Source organism: Cervus elaphus, chromosome X (genome assembly GCF_910594005.1).
Source record: "Cervus elaphus chromosome X, mCerEla1.1, whole genome shotgun sequence".
Classification (NCBI taxonomy): domain Eukaryota; kingdom Metazoa; phylum Chordata; class Mammalia; order Artiodactyla; family Cervidae; genus Cervus; species Cervus elaphus.
In genome coordinates, this window is record NC_057848.1 from 143754783 (window position 1) to 143775325 (window position 20543).

Genomic DNA, 20543 nt, shown 5'->3' on the forward strand with positions numbered 1-20543 from the left:
GAAAAATAGATGATATACACTGTTGTAACCTGCTTTCTTACTTAACCACTGGACAGACTGATCTTTTCCATGTCCATGAATATTTGCCTACGTCATCACATTGAACATCACGTAGGATTCACAGGATTTGAACATTGCGTTGTATGAGTTCACTAATACATATGTAAGCACTTTCCAAGTATTGAATATTTAAGTTGTTTCTACTTTGTATCAATCATATGTATCCTGTAAATAACTGATTTCTACCTGTATCTCTGCATGCTTTCCCGGTTATTTTCTTAGAATAAGTTCCTTAGTTTTAAGCTTGTGGGTTGTTGTATTTGCACATTTTAAAGACATTTATATATCATCAAATTTCCCTCAGAAAGTTTTAGAGTAATTTAATTTCAGCACCTAGGTACTATTTGGTGATTCTGTTTGACTAAGACCAGCAGGAGACTGGTATTTGAAATATCAGGCCAAGTTATGAAATGGCAAAGGGGAATGCTTTTCTTCCTGGTGACTTTGCATTTCAGTCTCTGCAACATTAGAAACTATATTGTATGTATATTATAGGCAGCATTAATTTTTGTGAATTAATTAGTAATTGCTGATAAGATATAAGTGATGCAGCATAATTCTTGATTTACCTGAGGGTACAGCTTGACTTACATTCTGAGTTTCTTTGTTTTCTGGATGATGATTTATTGCCTTAATTTAGCTTCTTATCCCCAAGTGAAATATGGATTCTGTAACACAGATCATTCATTTGTATAGTCTTAAATGCCTTCTACGGATTCCCATGTTCTAAATACAGTTGATGGTAAAGCACTCAGCCTCTTGCCTAAATTATTCATGTTGGGGGAAGGCTTGGAGGCCAATGTCTGGCTTTGACTTTTCCACGTGAGTTGTTGTCTCAGAACCTTTTACATAGAGGAAACAAAGCGGAAAATGCTGGAACTCGGTGAAAACAAGTCCCAGGTGCACGTGAATAAAGAAGGGTCGATGCAGAGGAGAAGCATATGGGGAGAGGCACAGAGAGGAGCAGATGCCAGATGGAAGGAGTCAATGGAAGAGGCTGCCTAGGGTGTAGAAATGGAAAAGTCAAAATATGGGGAGAGACCTTTCCATTTCTCAAAACAGAAAGAATTCCAGTCCTAGCATGAGTCACACAAAAACTGAGTGCTTTATATTAGTCACTGGGTCCAAGTTTTTCTACCAGAAACATTAAGAGTCATTGACTGCACCACTATAGGAAAACAAGCCTTTCCAGTGTATATTTCATGCCAGAAGTCTCAGAATTCTGCACGTTAAAATAAACATAGAGCTAAACAGTCTTCCCTCAAAGTTGCCCCCCAAAAATACCCCCCATTGTTGGTCTCAAAAGCAGGTAGCTAGATTTTTATTGAGGAAGTGAAGTGAAAGTCGCTCAGTCGTGTCCGACTCTTTGCGACCCCATGGACTGTAGCCCACCAGGCTCCTCTGTCCATGGGATCCCCAGGCAAGAATACTGGAGTGGGTTGCCATTTCCTTCTCCAGGGGATCTTCCTGACCCAGGGACTGAATCCGGGTCTCCTGCATTGCAGGCAGATTCTTTACTGTCTGAGGCACCAGAGAAGCCCCCTTTTATTGAGGGCTGCTATATAATTCACAGTACATTTACACACTATGGAACTAACCAACCAAGGTGCCTTAATGGGATTGTTAGAACCATCATTGATCTTTCAAGATATTCTCACGCAGTTTGCTCCTGTTGTTTTCCAGGTCCCATTTGGAAGCCAGTTCTGACCAGTGGAAGCGTCTGCACCTTTCTCTTCAGGAACTTCTGGTGTGGCTACAGCTGAAAGACGATGAGTTGAGCCGTCAGGCACCTATCGGAGGCGATTTCCCAGCAGTTCAGAAGCAGAACGATATACACAGGGTAGGACATTTTTAAGCATAGTGCTTTGCACATAGTAAGCATTCAACAACTATTTTAAAATTAGTTTTGACTGAGATTAGTTTGAAAAAAAGAAAACAAATCAAGTTTAATAGAAATCGTTTTTACTCCTCTAGTCCAAAGGTCAATTAGAAATAATCCAAGCCATTATATTTTAAATGTCAAAAGCATCTGCATTAATAATATCATTTATGATTTGCCCATGTCTGTACCAAAAAAAAAAAAAAAGATTTGCCTATGTCTTTTGGTGATACTTTAAAGTGTTATTTTGGAAAATATTAAACATATGCTAGAGCAGACATAATTCTGTAATAAACCCCTGTGTACCCATCAAAACCAACAATTATGAATTCATGGCCAATCTTACTTCTACTTTGTCCTTGATTATTTTAAAGCAAATCTCAGGTACAGATCATTTAATTCATGAATATTTGATAAAACTAAAAGATAAGAATTTGCTCTTTAAAGGTAACCACATTGTTACTGTAATGCTTTTTAAATCTCAGTAATTTTATCATGACAAATACTACGGCAGTATTCAAATTTCTACTTCTCATATACATGGCTTAAATGTTTTAACAGGTTTGGGGGGGGGGGTTGCGTTTTTGGTTTAAACAAGCATTGAAATAAGTTCCACACATTGTGTTTGGCTAATTTGTCTTTGAAATCCCTTTTTTTTTCCACTTTGAAGCAATTACAGATTCACAGTTAAGTTCCAAAAATAGTGCAGAGAGTTTCCCTTTGCATTTCACTCCATTTCCTTTAATGGTAACATCTTACATAGCTATAGAACAATATTTATTGTTATTTTAACATGGAATCAATATAAAAATTTACAGTTACAATGACTACAACACAGCTCAATTCAGACTAGTCACATTTCATGTGCTCAGATATGGCTAGTAGCTACTCTACTGAATGGTGTAATTCTACACACTGGATTATATTTGCGTTTGACTTTTCTTGGTAAGACTGCTTCATAGATAGTGATGTATTCATCCATCACCAGGAGGTACAGAGTGCTTTGTTTTCTCTTGTGTGTGTGTGGCTATGGCAGCGATCAATGGCTATGGGTTGCAATGTAATAGTTGCATATTTCTATCATTTCTTCGACATCTATTAGCAGGAGTTGTTTATTCACTAAGTCCTGTCCAACTCTTTTGCAGCTCAGTGGACTGAGGCCCACCAGGCTCCTCTGTCCAGGGAATTTCTCATGCAAGAATACTGGAGTGAGTTGCCATTTCCTTCTCTGGGGATCTTCCCGACCCAGGGATCGAATCCACATCTCCTGCTTGGCAGGTGGATTCTTTATCACTGAGCCACCAGGGAAGCCCATTAGCTGGAGTGCTTCTCTGAAAAGAAAATGGATACTCATCCACTATTTGGGTACCCAGGTTATTGTTCATCTAGGATAAGTGGGGTAAAGGTTTCTACTTTCTCAGTCTTTAGAATAACAACTTGCTCACTAGCATTCTCCAACAAAGATCAATTGTTTCTTTTGTTTCTTTGTTTTTGATTATATTTTTGTCTCCACTAAGCTCTGAGTGAGGAAGGCAGAGACTTGATCATGCTGAACTCCAAGACCCTAGTCCCTAGCAAAGTGTCTGGCATACAGTAGATACTAATAGGGGCTTTTAAAATGAGAATAAAAGGTACACGGACAGAAGGGAACAGAAAAACAAGTAAATTACTACCAAGCAATAAAAACTTGATAGAATGGTGCCACTTTTGTATGTTCAGCACTTAAAAGAAAGATCTCTATGAAGACACAGCCAGAAGTCACGTCTTGAAGAAAGCTCAAGGGTTTATATTATTCCAAAAAAGAAGGTGTAGATTACAGAAAGGGAAGAGAACATGAGAGAAGATCCAGGAGTTGATAAATAATTGCCAAGAAACCTGCCAGTTTCTCCTTTAGCCATTCCCCTCCATATAATTCAGAATATTAAGGCAGTTTTGTGGGAAAAGAGAATGCCAACCCACTCCAATATTCTTGCCTGGAAAATCCCATAGACAGAGGAGCCTGGCAGGATACAGTCCATAGGGTCACAAACAATCAGACATACCTTAGCGACTAAACAACAAATGATACAATAGCTATATTTTTTTAATGTTCTAAACACTTGAATAAATAGTTAAAACACTCTGGTGTATATGTAGAACAGGATTCACTGAGAAGGATGGGCATTTTAAGTAGAATTCATTATATGATATAGTGAGATAAGACAGAATTTGTACAAAAGGTATCATTTTATTCTAGTTCCATAAATCAAAGGTGATGAATCATTGGACAGAGGCACTAGGATTCAGGAGACTGGGATTCTAGCCCTCCTCCTCCATAGATGAGATGGTGATTGCTCCTTTGTTTTTCAGCTTTAAGATGAGGAATTTGATCCACTTAGTTTTTTCACAGTCCCTTCTAGCCTACCTTTTGTCATAAATGCAGCCTCACTCTCCCTTGTTGTTGCCTTTAGTTGCTTGTTAGTCCTTATCATTCTCAGTCCTCTTACTGAATAATCTGATGATCAATAATATGCTTTAGGGAGATGTGATGTTAGAGTTCTGGTTAACAATCACCATACTGAAGTGAATTAATCCCCACTTGGTTAGTATACTTATTCAAATACCCATCTGCTTCCTCTCTGTGGTTTATCAGGACTTCCAGCCTATTGATAACTCTTGGTTCTGTATATTCGTTCCACTGATCTTCTCTGTCTCCCTCCAAGTCCAACTTAGATTCAATCATCAAGCATTTTAATATTGATAACTCTTTCAAGACCCTAAATTCCTTCCTTATCTTCTTGTTGCTGTCATCTACAAATTCCTAAGTCTTGGAGAATCTAACTAACTAGTTTCTCCTATCCAAACAACATCAGAGCAGACTGATGCATAGTACCTTTTCAGGATGACCAACCTCCAGCCTTCCAACACTAACACGTCACTGGATCAGTTTACTTCTCTTGACCCTGTCTACTGTGTCATCATTCCCATTTCTAGAGACCTTTTCTCCTCACTTTTCTGTATCTGTTCTTACCACCCTACAATGCAGTCAACATTTTCAGTCTGTGTAATCTATGTAAAAATAAAAATTGAATTACGTCAGTCCTCATCTTAACACTCCCCAGTGGCTTTTCAATGCCACTGGGAAATGACCACAAATCCTCAGCGGGACCCCCAAGCCCCCCAAACTTCTGTTCCCATACTGCTCTTCCTCTTGCTGTCTTAACACTAGCTATAACGCCTGCTTTTGGTTTTTTTTCCCAGTTCTCTGTTCCTCTCAGGTGGGGCTTTGAATATACTGATCCTCTGTCTGAAACCCTTTCTACCCAAACCTACGCCCTCATAATTTCCTAATTATGAGAATTAGGAAATTCTAATGTCTAAGAATTCTTTACATCTTGGCTCAGACATCAAGCAAACTTTTTTCCAATGCTCACATTTGACTAGATTTTATGTCTTCATAACACCATATTTTTCTTTCTATGATGTAACATTACTTGTCATTGTGCATATGTGTGACTTTTTGATTAATGTCAACCACGTTCACTAAACCTTGTGCTCCAAGAAGCTTTCTTTTCGGAAGAATGTTGTCATTTTTATACCTAGCACCTTCTAAAGTGTCTAGTACATGATAGACACTGAGTAGATAAAGGAACCAAGGAATTAAGGAAAGAAGATAAGGAGGCAGGAAGGGAGGAGAACAGCCAATGAACTAATCTCTTCTTCATTCTCTGTCCTCCTGAGATCCAGGGCAGGGAGATAAAGAATCAAGAGTGATGTTCCTTCCTCACTTGCAGGGTTTTTGATTACTCCCAAGTAAGCATCTTTTCATAGTGTGTAAAGCTACTTTGATGCCCTCTGGTTTTCCTTGTGTTCTGGTCCAATGTTTCCATTAAATTCTCTTTGTATCCTTAAGAAAAATCCATGTCACAAAGCACTCCCTTAAAGAACATCATCACTCCTAAGTGTTGATGAGAGAACAATTTAGCACCTGTTTACTCAGTTCTGTCACCCTTATGCAGTAGCCCTTTTATGGTTGTTGTGGAATCGCTATCTAGTTCGTGATGCTCTCACTGCCTGGGGACAAAAAGAACAAAGGAAAAATACTTGAAACCGGGTCTCTATCAGAGCTTCTGAACCCAGTTAGGAAGAAGTAAAGGGAACGTAGTCATTACAAAACTCTGTCAAGATCTGGTCTTGAACAGATTTTGTTTTGTAGCCTTTTTAGAAAATGTGATGCTCTTGAAGGGTTTCTCGCTCCAAATACTGTTTATATAAAATGTTTTAGTATCAAGAAGTTTCACTTCTTTTTTTTTTAAGATGGCTCACTTCTTATTGTAAACTTGTTCCCCATATATTTGATGTGTCACTTTTTTAAAAAATCACCTGCTATCTATTAGAAATTATTAATGCTGTTTCTCTTTTATGGGAACACAAATCCCATTAAAATGGCAAAAGTATAAATAGTAATTTAATATATTCCACTTTTTTTCTATAGATCAGAATACTTATAAAAGAGGCCATTTATCTTTTCTTAGTAAATCATTACAGATTAATGATGAAATTTGCAGCAAAATATCATATGTCTGCAGTCCATGGGGTTGCAAAGAATTGGACACAACTGAGCAACTGAACTGTATTTACTTAAAGCAAAAATACATAGTCAATCTCAATGACTCTGATTGAAGAGTATGTGGTTTTCCTATAGGTAAAAGTCTAAGAGAGTCCACACAGGTATTTGGGAATTGCGGTCTCATTCTCCAGAGCAGGTTTTTACACCCTTGGGAGTGGATCTGTGTTCCCCAAACCAGTTGGGCCGCATAACAACTGCAACTGGATAACTCTGAAGACTAATTAATAAAATAATGCTCCATATGCAGTGAAGTGTTATAAATAATTAAAGCTCAAATGTGCCCTAGCAAATATAAACTGACCAATTTTTTATATCTTTTGCATACATTATCCTGGCTTTTACGGTTCCTCATTACTTGCCTCACTAGACTGACGCGTTTTCAATTAGTGTGTATTATTCTGGTCCAGATATATTTTTAAAACTGACTTCCTTTGTTTTACTTGAGCAGTCACTAAAGTGATATTTATTACTTGTCTACTTCTGTGATTAACCTAGAGAGAGTTTTAAAGGAGCAAATCATAGTGGGGGATTTCTAAGGAGAACTGCAATAAAACCATGAGCTTATTTAATGCTCTTCATCCCACCCCAAATTGAAATGGAAATTAGGCCTTGATTATAACAACACTGTAGGTAATAACGTTTTGTTTGCATTTTTACTAATGAAATTGTTTGTCATTTGGTTTTCATCTTTCAACTTAAAAATCTCTCTAATTCCTTCCCTAGAGACCATAAGGACACCTTCAAAGCTTCCTGAGATTTTCTAGTAAAGATTTAGATGGAAGTAATCAATACATACATTATGAAAACAGGGGACAGAAAGCCAGTATTGCATGGATGCTGTTGACAAATGAGAAGTCTTGAGTAGAGTAATGGACTTGTTCATTTGTCAGTTCATATATTATGCACATTCAGTCTCCTCAGAAATCACCACAAAGTGAGGGAGAGGTTGAGTAATTCAATAAAATTATCCTGAGATCACATTGTAGGTTATACAATTATTTAAGCAATTCTGTTATCAATACTAGCCTGCTTCCTTTGGGTGTGTTTTAGTATGTGTGTTAGCTCAATGAGTTCACTGCCTTGTCTTTTCACAGACATAGAAAATGTCTTTAGATGCCATTCATGGACATTAAGATTCAAGTCAGCTTTGTGTTACCAAATAAATGCATTGTTCCCTGTCACCTCTGAAAAACAACAACAAAAAGGGTTGTGATAGAGTGAATCATTCTAGCATTCATTGACCTGGCCTCTTGGGATTTCTAAACAAGTTTTGATCCCCTAGCGAAGTTCACTGTTAGTTATCTACTCTAAGATGTCTGCTTGACTAGGTTGGAGGAAATCAACATCTTTTTGATCTGTTCCTCATCACTAATGAACTAAAAGCTGCTTTTGTATAAGTTTGGTATTTTATGCAGTCATATTTAGGAATGCTGAATAGAAAAGATTTTCAATTATTTTTAGAACTACATTTCTAGCCATTTGAAGAAGTCTTCTGAAAACTAGCTTTATCATCAGAACTTGAGAACAGAGTCATCTAGGATTTGCTACTTTTGTTTAATGACTATAATAAGATAAACTATGAATAGTTTACACATTGACTTCTCTACCACAGTCCTCTTTATAACCATGTCAAAATATTTTGATATCTTGACAAATACTCTTAAAATAAAATTCGTGTAGTACTTTGCCTTTACCAAGAATTTTTACACACTTTCATTTAATCACAGATAAGCCTCTGATCTTTTTATGTGTTCTTCCATTTCCCTCAAAAAATTATTTTAGGAAAAACTCTACCATAACTCAGACTCCTAGCATTTATTGAGACTTTCAGTAATTATTTATTGAGCACCTACTCTGTGCCGGAAGCTGAAGGTACAATAGTGAACAAAATGAGACTCTGCCTCCACAGACATTCAAACTTTAATGAGGGAAACATATAGTAAGCCAATACACTAATATATAGAATGATGTCAGGGGAATTCCCTGGTGATCCAGTGATTAGGACTCAGCCCTATCACTGCTGGGGCTCAATCCCTGGTCAGGGAGCTAAGATCTTGCAAGCCACACAGTAGAGTCAAAAAAAAAGAAAAATAAAATCATATCAGATCAGTTTTATGAATATAAAATAACAAAATAAGGCTAGAGAAAGACTGAGAGGTAGTGGCCTACCTAAAGAGACTATTAGTTGAGCTAAGGGTTCTCTGTGTGAGGGAGTCAAGCAAAGACCTTGAGTGAAGGATATTCTAGGCCAAAGGAGCAACAAGTGCAAATGTGAAGGTGTAAGAACCGGTTTGGTGTATCCAAGGAATAGCAGGATGGGCTAGTGGTAGGTTATAGAGAGAAGCAAAGACCAGATAATGAATGGCCTTTTCAGCCCTAATTGGGAGGTGGATTTTATTTTGTGTATATTGAGACATTACTGGAAGACTACAGGCAGGAATGATGTGATCTGATGAACGTGTTCAGAAATGGACTCTGGCCTCTGTGTGAGGAAATGATGGTAGGAGGAGCAAAACGGAAAGCAGGGAGAAAGGTTAGGAGGGTGTTGAAGTCATTTAGGAAGGAGATAATGATTGTTTGGACTAGAATGGAAATGATAGATATGATGAAAAATTATATGACCCAAGATACAGTTTGAAAGTTGAGCTGATAGAACTTAAGATAGATGGGATGTGGAATGTGAGAGATGTTAGAGTCAAGGATGACTCTGAAGTCTCTGGTTTGAACAAATGGGGAAATGATGATGCCATTTATGGAAATGGGAAAGACTTCAAAATGATCATGGATGAGGGGAGAGTGTGTATGTGAAGTTCCATTTCTGGATTATGTTGATAGACAGAAACAAATTGTGTGATTCAGAAATTAGTCACCACTCACACTTGACAGTCAAATTTTGGCTAAGCCTCTTGAGAAGGAATATTAATTAATTTTTCACAGGGTTTTCTGATAATCCATTTATCTGCACTATTGCTTCAGATTGAATGTCCAAAATTTAGGGTTTAGGCTCAACAACCTAATACCTAATTCTCTAAATGACCCTAGGAGCAGACTGAATTTTCAGCAGTGATTTTTCAAGGTCGACTGGGAGTTTAATAGCATTATCATCTGTGGAAGTGACTTCCGCAGTGGTTGTTGGAAGCAGCTCAGCCTTAGGATTGAGAGTCAGACAGCTGTGCAAGATGCTACGTGGGCACTAAACTATCCCTCCACAGTATCAGAGATCTGCAAGCAGGCTGGAGTCTCGACTAGCCCCTGCCCTTAATCTCAGAGAAGACAACTTTGTGCTTAAAAGACTTCCAAAAAGTAAATCTCAACAGGAGCTGGTTAAACACTTTGCCCCCGCAAGATGCTCAAAAAATATTTTTTTCATCAACTAAAATTAGATATTTAAAAAAATTATTTCAGACTTAGAATGTGTCCATTTACTTTTCAAACTGACTTAAATGTCACTTATAAATTGGTATTTTTGTTCAGGTTGTTAACTATCTGAAATAATGCTTAAATTTACCAGAGACAATGGCTACATGTATCTGATACTATAATCCCTTAGGTTCACTTTTCTGCAGAAGTAGAGTGAAAATAAGATAAACTTTTTTATCCAGTTTAAAGGTTATATGTAGTCAAACTCAGAAGCAGACAGAGAGGTGATTGCCAGGGCCTGGGGAGAGAGGAAAATGTGGAGTTCTTCATCAAGTAGAAGCTTTCAGGTATGCAAAATGAGTAAGTTGGAGAAATCTACTGTGCACCCTAATGCCTATAGGTAACACTCCTGAATCATGCACTTAAAACTTTGTGAAGGGGTATCTCTTGTTACATGTTTCTACCACAATAAAAATATAAGATGACTATGAGCTTTCCTTGATAGCGCATGTGTCCCATTTTCATAACTTCTCTAATACCAAGTATGATGAATGAATATTAAGTGAATCCTTTGTCTTTCTGGGGGTTTGGGCTCTGTTGCCACTTCTGGCAAATTTCCTTCCAAAAATCCCTATGAATTTGTCTTAGATTCTTAGAAGCAGGATCTCTGCTACTTCAGTGAACCACATTTGGATCTTGCCTTCTTCCATGATCTTCATTTCAGATTAATTGGACAATGATTGTCCCTAAATCAGTGTTTAATAGTTACAATATCTGTAATGTGCTCAAGACTCAATAAATTGGGTGGCTCTTAAAAATGAGGAAGGTCATTATGGTAACAGAATGTATCCAGCAATGTTCTTATCAGGAGTAAAACCAACGCAGGAGGCATACGGATAGGTAAAAATAATGTGGAAACAAACAACATGATATGACAAAACTAAAATACTAATCAATCTGTGAGTATGACAGTGTTGTTGTACCTGCTCTGTGCCCATTCAGTGACCATTTGTTGAAGAAGCAGCAAGCACCGTTGGATCACTTAAAACTTTTTGAGTCTATTGGTCCTCTCATCTAGCCAATGCAGGCCAGAGGAAAAGCCCCGACCAGCCATTCAAATAATGGAACTTCCAAATGGGTGGGCATCAGTATCTCCTTTAGAGAAGAAATCACCTGAATTAACAAGGCAGGGCTAATAGGGCCTCCTTTTAAGGAAAATCCACCTAGTAACTCACAGATGACTCTTAACTTTGGAGCTGGAACTTAAGAGTGGACCCAGAAAAGGATCTCTCAGTTTTTCCCAATTGACAGCATTATTTTTTTTTCTCTCCTAATTCACAAAATGAGCCTTTCACCCTCACATCGTCTGCATCTAAATCCAACTGGCCTCCATATAACACACTTGGTTTTTCTACCTGGGTGTTCTGTTATTTATTCAACTGTATTTATTGAGTATCTATTAAGTGCCAAGCTGTGTCTCTAATCTTAATATCAGGAACGGTGCCTCAGGGAGACTGTCTCAAAGTGCCACCACGTAACAGGCCTGGGGCCAATGAATGATCTATACATGTTGATTATGGAATATTAGAAATAGATGTTAGAACTTAGGTAAGATACTTAGCAAACCTCTACATGTTACAAATGAGGATGGGAAGGCTCAGGGAGATTTTATGACCTGTTTGAGATCATGCAACCAAGTTTGGGCCCAGCCCAGACTTCAACTTACGTTCTGCTACCCAGGACAGTGCACTTGGCACCACTTTAGTCTGCTTCTCAGGATGGTTCTGTAAAGTTTTGCTAACAAATGTGGAAATAACATATAGTCGTTCCTTCAGATCGCCAGTCCAAATGACACGAATACAGATGACACTTCAGTGGGAATGTAGATAAAATTCAGCTCCGGGGAAACTGTACAACATACCTGGTTGCAAGAGATTTGTTTTGAAATGCAAGAGCTTTTACTTACATCCTTAGTAATAGGCCCCCTGGCTTTATAGGTGACAGCAACATAGCTTTTCTCTCTGTAATGTCTGTACCTGTGCCCACATTCTCGTCCTGTATCTCTCTTCTCTGATTTCTATTAGGCAAATCAGTATCTCACCCTTCACCGCCCCCCACCCCCACATGGTTCTAAGCTACTCCTATTTATGTATTATTAAGTTGTTTGGTCATATTCACCCTAATTTGTTCCCCACAAATAGGACAGAAGGAAAAAAAAGTGATCAATGACTTGGTTCTTTTCTCTTACTTCCAGGTTTTTTATTTCTGCTTTGCTTCACAGTCATTAGGATTTTCCACCTTTGTGACTTCTAAATATTCTGTAATTCAAGGAACTTTTATTTTTTTGTTCTGACTTTAAGCCTGGCTTAAGATGGATAATCAACAACTTGGTTCTTCTCTATTACTTTCAGGTTTTTTTAACTTTTTCATTTGCCTCACTGTAATTAGGATTTCCCACTTCTGTGTCTTCCACACTTTTTGTAATTTAGGAAACTGGTTTTCTTGTTATTAGTCACTTTCAGACTGGCTTAAGAATTTCAAAATTTGGATCCTAAGTGACTAATGAACAGATAGCCTTAGGTAAAAGCCTAACTTATCTGTACTTTGCTTCACAATGGTAAAACATTAATTTAATAAAAATATGCTTTTATACAAACATACTTACTCAACCAAACTGTTGACTCCTTAAGGACAAAGATCAGGTCCCTATTTCTGCCCTACCTTATATGTAATAGATTCAAAATAAATATTTGTGAATGAATCAATCAGCGAGCAGTCAAGTCACCCAGTTGGTTAGTATTTGTGAGGTATAAATACTATCCATCAGATGATTTAACCTTTGCAATAAAATGGATGTACCTTGGGATTTGCTGCTACTGTAATTTTGTAGCACAATTCCTGTAAGTTTATTTTCTGAACTTCAAGAAGCTAAAGGAAAAATATCAATTTAGTAGGCCTTTTTCTCATTTGTGAGACAGAAGATTATTTTCTTTTCACAAAGTTACTCGAAGTGTTTTATAGTTGCTTCTAATTCTTCCACATCACTATTTCAGACCCTTGGGCCTGGCTCTCTCAAAAAGAGAAGAAAGGAGGTATGGGGGAAATGGTGGGTTTTAAAGAAAATAGTTTCATCTGTTCAAAAGATTCAGGAGGTAAATACCGTATCAGTTGAATATTGACATCTAAATAATGTAAAGATACATTTTGTGTGTGTAAGAAAGAAGCACTTTATGTCTGCTAGCCTTTTCATATCAGCAAATGAATGACCCAATTTACCTGATTTAAAATATTGACTATAATCCATAAGACAAAATCAGTATTGTATATAAGTATGTATTTTCCCCAGTGTCATTCAAATCTACTTTATTTTTTTGTGAAACAAGAAGCTATTGAAGAGTTAAGGCTCTTGGTATTAAATGTTGTTGTTGTTGTTTTAAAATGGCTCCATTTTCCTTACTTTTCAAATGAAGTTAACTGTTATAACATGCAGTCTGGGGTAAATTGATCAGATATTGAAAAATCTATTTTTCATCATTTTAATGCAACATCTTCATGAGGATTTTTGTTGTTGTTGTTGTTGTCTTGTTATTATTTTTCTACCTAAGCTTGTCTCTTTTAAACTCCATGCTATAAGAATCAATGATGTCCATTGCCTAGAACAGTGTCTGGTACATAGTAGGTGCTCAAAATGTGTTACATGAATAAATGGAAGAGCACCTTTCATATAACCATGTTTAACATGACATTGCTCTTTATAGTTTTTTTTCCTCTCCCTTTTTTTCTGGAGTTTTTATAGTTTTATGTTTGTATTGAGTCTAAATCTTCTTAAATTTTCAAGTTTCAGTCACTTAACTGTTCTATCTTCCATCTACTTTCTTTTCTTAATTTCTGGCACCAATGTGAAAATAATGGTGCTTATGTGTTTGTAATGACAGAACTTCCTTTGTCGTTTCTTTAGATTTATTTTAATCCTTAGTGACTCATATTTAGAAATAAACTGTGCAGCTGTGGTGGAGCTAAGCTGTTGGCAACAACTCGAGGGGCAAACAAGTGGTCTCTCACAATGGATGGGTGGTCCTCAGCCTTGAATTATTTGCTGTTCAGTTTTTTAATTTTATTCTTGGAGTATAAGTGCTTTACAATGCAGTGTTAGTTTCTGCTGTACAATGAAGTGAATCAGTTATATGTATACACATATCCCTTTCCTCTTGAGCTTCCCTCCCACCCTGCCCTCCAATCCCACTCTTCTAGATCATCACAGGGCTGCTCAGTTTTTAACAATGGAATCGCATCATGTCTTGAGCTTTTTCAGTTTAGTGGGACCATTAAAATCTGTTTCCTTATTTGACAGACCCTGCCCCAACAATTATCTCCACTTTGCCCTGAAGTCTTTAATATATCCCTCTCTACTGTGGTGACCAACTGTCCTGATTTGCCTGATGCTATCCTGGTTTCAGCATCAAAGGTTCCTGGTCCTTAGTACCTGGCAAACCAGGATGGTTGATTATCCAACTTTCCGTCTGTGTTCAAACCATTCCTATCCTAAAAAGAATGTATCTCTCTCTACCTTGTGATCATCTCTGTCCTGTCATCTTCTCCCTCTCAGAAAAATAAGATACTAGGCAGATAGTTGTCATTTGAAATACCTTCTCTTTCTTCTCTTACTTGCTCCTCAGCTGAGCTATTTCCAAAGCTACTGCCTCCACTGAGATTGTTCTCACCAAGTCTCATGAACAGTTTTCGGGCTGATCTCGCTTTACTTCTTTGTCATGATTGGACACTCTCGGTTACTTTATTCCTCTCAAACTCTTCACTCTGTCTTGAACAGCTTTACGGTCCTTATTTCCCCCAATCTTTATGCCTATCCAATCCTTTTCAGCTTTTCATAGGATCCAATTTCTCTGTCTGCTCATTAAATTTTTATGTATGTTCTCCAGAATTTTCTTTTCAGTTCACTCCACTGAGCAATCTCATCTACTGACGTAATTTTAATCCTTGCCTATAAGCATAATCGTAGACCCTTAGTGTATATTAGCTTAGTGAGAGAATGACTCCTATACCTCATTTCTTCTCCCTAAATGTGGCATTCGAAACCTGTTTCCTGCTGGAATGAATGTTATATCTCCAAGCTGAGGGTATCACATCCCCTTACTCTGTTGCCCAACAGACCCCCCTCATAGGAGTGTTGGAGTTTTCATATTCGTCTTTGTTAATTTTTATCCTGAATGTGCACATAAGGTGTTCTAGACCAGAGGCCAATTTCCTTTAATTAACTTCCAGTAAGTATCACCACTACCTTCTACCCTTTGTTCAAGCCTTACCCCTAAGGAGACATGGTGAGATCTGATGAAAATTTTCCTGTGTGAGTGACTGGTAGGTATTCCATAGGCAAGAAGCCAGGAAAAGATGATGGCAGATGGAATAACGATGGCAGTCGTCCCATCCTCCCTCTGAAATGGTCTCTTCTCTGGGAGCCAGGTAGCCCCATGCATCTCAGATTCTACAACCTAGAAATGTCTCCAGTCTGGGCTTTATATTTTTGAAATGTAAATGCCCGCAGAGATAGCCATTCCAGTCTTTCTGACACCTTGCAGCTTAACCTAGAGAACTACTCTGGCCTATAACCAGTTGGCCCTCTTGGATCAGTAAAATTAATCAGACAAATGATTACAGATCTAATTCTCATGGTATGGGAAAGTGTTCAAGTGGCTAGAACTTTTTATAGGTGTACTGAGAAATCCAGGAGAGTTTATTTCCTCATGTTTAGTTTAATTGCACCCAGCATTCCCTCCTCTACCCAACCTAGAAACTCGGAGTTCACCCTTGCTTTCTCCTCTTCTTCAGCATCTATTTGGTCACCAAATTCCCACATCTCTACTCTCTTAAACATTTCCCTACTCTGTTTTTTTTCTTCCTGATACCATTGCCCTGGATCAGATCCTCGTAACCTTTCAGTGAATTCTTTCAATTGCCTCCTGTTTTCTCTGACTCCATTTCTGTCCTTCTCAAATATGTACTCTGCACTAATGTCAGAGAAATGGATTTGAAACGCACAGGTGCCCCTGCCACTTCCTGCTTAAATCCCTTCAAAGGCTCCTGATTACCTACAAGACAACACCTAGACTTTGTATATGGTCAGAGGTTAAGGTTCAAACCCTGACTTAAAGGTCTAATTAGTTTGGGATGAGAACAGTACCCTGGTTCATCTGTGGACATGTCTTCTTCTTGTACTTTATCTTCTACAAATACTCACCTACTTAAGAGAACTGCACTTGGCGCATTGAATTACCCTCTGTCTTCCTACATGCATTTTTGTCTTCTTTCTTCTTCCTCCAACCTACTTTTCCCTTGCTGACTCATGTTCCTGCTTTAGAATTCTTCGTGATTACTATCTTCTCCAGGAGGTCTTTCCCAATTTCCTTTCCCATATTGTGCAAGCCGATAGCACTTTCCACATTGTGTTGAAATTATTTATGTGATCAAATCTTCCACCATTTACTATAAGTTCCCACCTAGGAAGGGCTGTTTTGCATTCAACTCTGCATTTCTAGTGTCTAGTATAACCACTGATACATAGAAGTTCAATAAAGGGAGATATTATTTTTATCATTGGTAATGTCAGTATCACCTTCCTATTGTCAAGTCCAAGTGGAGAGACAAAGTAAAGTAATAATTTTCTTGAATCTGGAAAAATTAGATAATTGATAAAAATGCAGGAATACAAGAACTATATACACATATGCACACAAACAATGTGCACACACACAAACTGATTACAAATGAAATATTAGAGGGAAAATTTACTTGTAAGCAGAACAAATAACCCACCCATTCTGTATGATTTCAAGGGTGCAAGAATATCCAACTCTACAGAAGTTGCATCCCTATCTACAGGCTGAATCCTACTATTCCACTTATAAAATTTCATTACTTTGGCTCAAAAACCTTGCCTCTCTCTGATAAATTGTAAATAACATTGAAAGATGGATCCTTTTGCAAAGTGTCAGACTCAGGATTTCTTTAAATGACAAACACCATTAGGCTTTTCTTTATAAATGTGTCACACAGTGTACTTATAGAGTACTCTTATAATATGATACACTTGAAATTTAAAGAAGATACTGGTAAGTTTTCTCTCAGAAACAAAACAAGGTTTAAATTCAATAGGCAACCTTTATAAAAATAAGGTAGAATTAAAACAAGATACAAATAATTAAGTCCTAGATCAGAATGACTATTATTACTGTTGTTTTGACACTGATCTTTCAGCATTTACGTGATATTTAATATTTTCATTAACGACTTCCCTTCTGAGATTGCAGAATATGGGTCAATAGCTATCTTCAATGGTTTCAGGGTATCTGAATTTATCCTAGCCTCACAAGATGTCTCACAACCCTTAGCACTTGGTTAGGTATGAATTTTAGTGTTTTCGTTGTTTCTAGTGTATTCGTTATCTCCCTTCTTTTGGTTCAGAAACTTCTTGAAGGCAGAAAATATGCATTTTTATTGTCTTTTAATCCCCTGTATCAAAGAAGATTGGACTTCCCTGGTGGCTTAGATGGCAAAGCGTCTGCCTACAATGCGGGAGACTTGGGTTCGATCCCTGGGCCAGGAAGATCCCCTGGAGAAGGAAATGGCAACCCACTCCAATATTCTTGCCTGGAGAATCCCATGGACGGAGGAGCCTGGTGGGCTACAGTCCATGGGGTCGCAAAGAGTTGGACACGAGTGAGCGACTTCACTTTCTTTCACTTTCATCAAAGAAGATTAGGTTAGAGACTTAATTTGATAACTGATTTAGATGACCTCAAGACGTCTGTTCTAGGCTCACTCTTTTAGAGAAACTTATTCCCACAAATCTACCTCCAGTGTACCTCAAACCATTTCTCCCATGTTCAAAGAAATCACAACAGAAAATGTAATGGGTGTTTTTCAAAAGTGTTGAGGTTTCACTTAGTCTACTATTAATACATCTTTATGTTCATTGTCAGACATTTTGACAGAATTAGCTGATGTTTATGAATTAGGGTTGGTCGTATACTTCTGTACAACCTAAGTTTTTCCAAGTGGCCTTTTAGGTTTCCCATTATAATCTGGATATCTATTCTTTTGGGTATGCGTAAGTTTCATTAGCCCTGCTAGAGTTTTGCAATATATGTCTTAGAACTTTAGCTCCAGATTTCAAGCTTGGCAGTCAAGTTACTTAAATAAATCACTCATATCTTAAAGGATGTTAATGTATCTTGAAAGCTCCGCTATGCTCTCCATAATACAAACACGGTGTTTTCCTGCTTAACAGAAAGATCCGTCGAGCCTTCGTTATCATTTTATGGCTATCAGTTTATAAATAAAGGAGATAGAAATTGACCTGGGAATTTCATAACCAAGTTCTGAGCACCCAGGATTAATTTGGAGAAGAATGCCACAAGCCAAATCAGCATTTCTTTTCATCTCACTTCACAGGCCTTCAAGAGGGAATTGAAAACAAAAGAACCTGTAATCATGAGTACTCTTGAGACTGTACGAATATTTCTGACAGAGCAGCCTTTGGAAGGACTAGAGAAACTCTACCAGGAGCCCAGAGGTAATTGAATGTGGAACTGTAATAACATATTGATAGAAGGATCAGTGGTGACAGAGCAACCCATCCATTCTGGCTGCCAAGGTCTGGATAGGTCTCATATTTTCTGGGTTAAATAGAATCGATTGAAATTAAACCTTGATGTTGAAAAAGAAAAGGGCCTCGTAAAGCACTGTGCATAAATCTGTTTGCATATTCATAAATAAACATTAAAAGAGATTAGCGATCACTTATTGAAACATTTAGTAAACAACAAACAAAAGAGATTATCTGTGAGGAAGTTTATTGTCACAAAGACTATAAGCTAATTTTCAATTTAAGAGCCTTCTTTCCTGCAGTAAATCGAGCTTGTGGTGTGCATCCTAACATCTTGCTACTCAGTAGCTTAAATGAATCTTGGATTATCTGATTGATATAAAGTAGAACAGATTCACTCAGGATGACATGACTTCAGATGTGCTAAACTCCAAAGTAGAAAAAAGCCATTAATCAGAAGGTTGCCCTCTTGTGAAACTGTTCTCTTTCTTTTTGCCAGTATGACCTTTTCAGCAAGGTTATTTTTTTCAAAAAACACAAAAATGAATGTGGCCTAAAACCTTGTCATATTACCAATTTAGAGCTGCCGCCTGAGGAGAAAGCCCAGAATGTCACACGACTCCTACGAAAGCAGGCTGAGGAGGTCAACACAGAGTGGGAAAAATTGAACCTGCACTCGGCTGACTGGCAGAGAAAAATAGACGAGGCCCTCGAAAGACTCCAAGAACTGCAGGAGGCCACGGATGAGTTGGACCTCAAACTGCGCCAAGCTGAGGTGATCAAGGGATCATGGCAGCCCGTGGGCGATCTGCTCATTGACTCCCTCCAGGATCACCTCGAGAAAGTCAAGGTACGGTCTACTGTTTAGCCTCAGCACCCTTTGAGAGATTCAAAGGAGGTTCTGATCTGAACTCTGGTGCAATATTTTCTTCTTGCAAAGTTAAAAATGGGGCCCTTAAGTATTTGAATGCTTTCACAAATACAAAGTCTTCTGACGCATGGTTGGGGCGGGGTGTGGCCCGGAGAATTCAAACGAACTTTTTGGCCAACCCAATATTTTCTCAACTAGAAGATAATGATCTAATCATCTGTCTGTCTTCAGTAATAGAAAATGAAATATTAAGTAACAGGGCAAAAAAAAATCATTTTGATTTTGCTATGAGGAAATTCATTTAAGTGTACTAAAGTGGTCTGAATTACGCATGGGTGTCTGAGTGTGTGTGTGTGTGTATGTGTGTAGTTTTGGTTCTTAGTATCAGAGAAGGGAAAATACAATATTTTTTTTACATATTGCATAATTTATTTCTATGACATTATGTGTAACTTGAAAGTATAGGGAGAGAAACATGTGAGTAGTTGCCATGAATTTTGGATGTAGATCAGGGCTGATTACAAAGGAATACACAAGATAATATGTTTTATTATTATTTTCTCAAACATAAAAATGAGATGTGTTTAACTTTTATGCTTACTGACCTCTTATCAGGAAAAATACAATATTTAGTCAGTAGCCAGGAGTCTAGGTTTTGGACTTTTTGCTAACTGAATTATTATGACTTGAGTGAGTTATGGTACTGTGAACTGAGACCATTAAGTCTGCCCTTTCATTAAAAGGCATTGTATAGAATACAATTTTTGCATTGTATTAGTCCTCTGCAGGGATTAGGAAATATCACTCTATATTTGGAATAGTGTCCATGAGACCAAAGTTACATTCCCATATGGCACAAAGATGATAAATACATTTATAAAGAAAGAATATACATATTTAGGAGTATCATTTTGAAAAGTAGCAACTTGAAACAAATTTTTTCTGTTTATCTAGTGTCAAAAACAACACATCCCGCCAGGTTGAAATGCAAAAGAAGTGAAATCCTCACCTGATTTTGGCACATTGGCAGCCCCCTCATTCTGGAAGGTCTCTTCTCCCTTGGCTTTCATGGCACTGTTTCCTCCACATCCTTCTTCTTCCTTTATTTTCCTCAATTCTGAAACTCTCCCCACCCTTCAGGTGT

General features: G+C 37.7%; 1 protein-coding gene across 10 annotated transcripts in view; it reads left to right on the forward strand.

The window, feature by feature from the left end:
* Positions 1 to 20543, forward strand: part of DMD (dystrophin) — a 2565910-nt gene that overhangs the window by 2173771 nt on the left and 371596 nt on the right. For all 10 annotated transcript variants that reach the window (XM_043895268.1, XM_043895262.1, XM_043895270.1 and 7 more), the window contains 3 exons: positions 1744 to 1900; positions 18375 to 18495; positions 19110 to 19378. In XM_043895268.1, coding sequence (XP_043751203.1) covers positions 1744 to 1900; positions 18375 to 18495; positions 19110 to 19378 — 547 coding nt within the window. The remainder of the gene's footprint in view (positions 1 to 1743; positions 1901 to 18374; positions 18496 to 19109; positions 19379 to 20543) is intronic.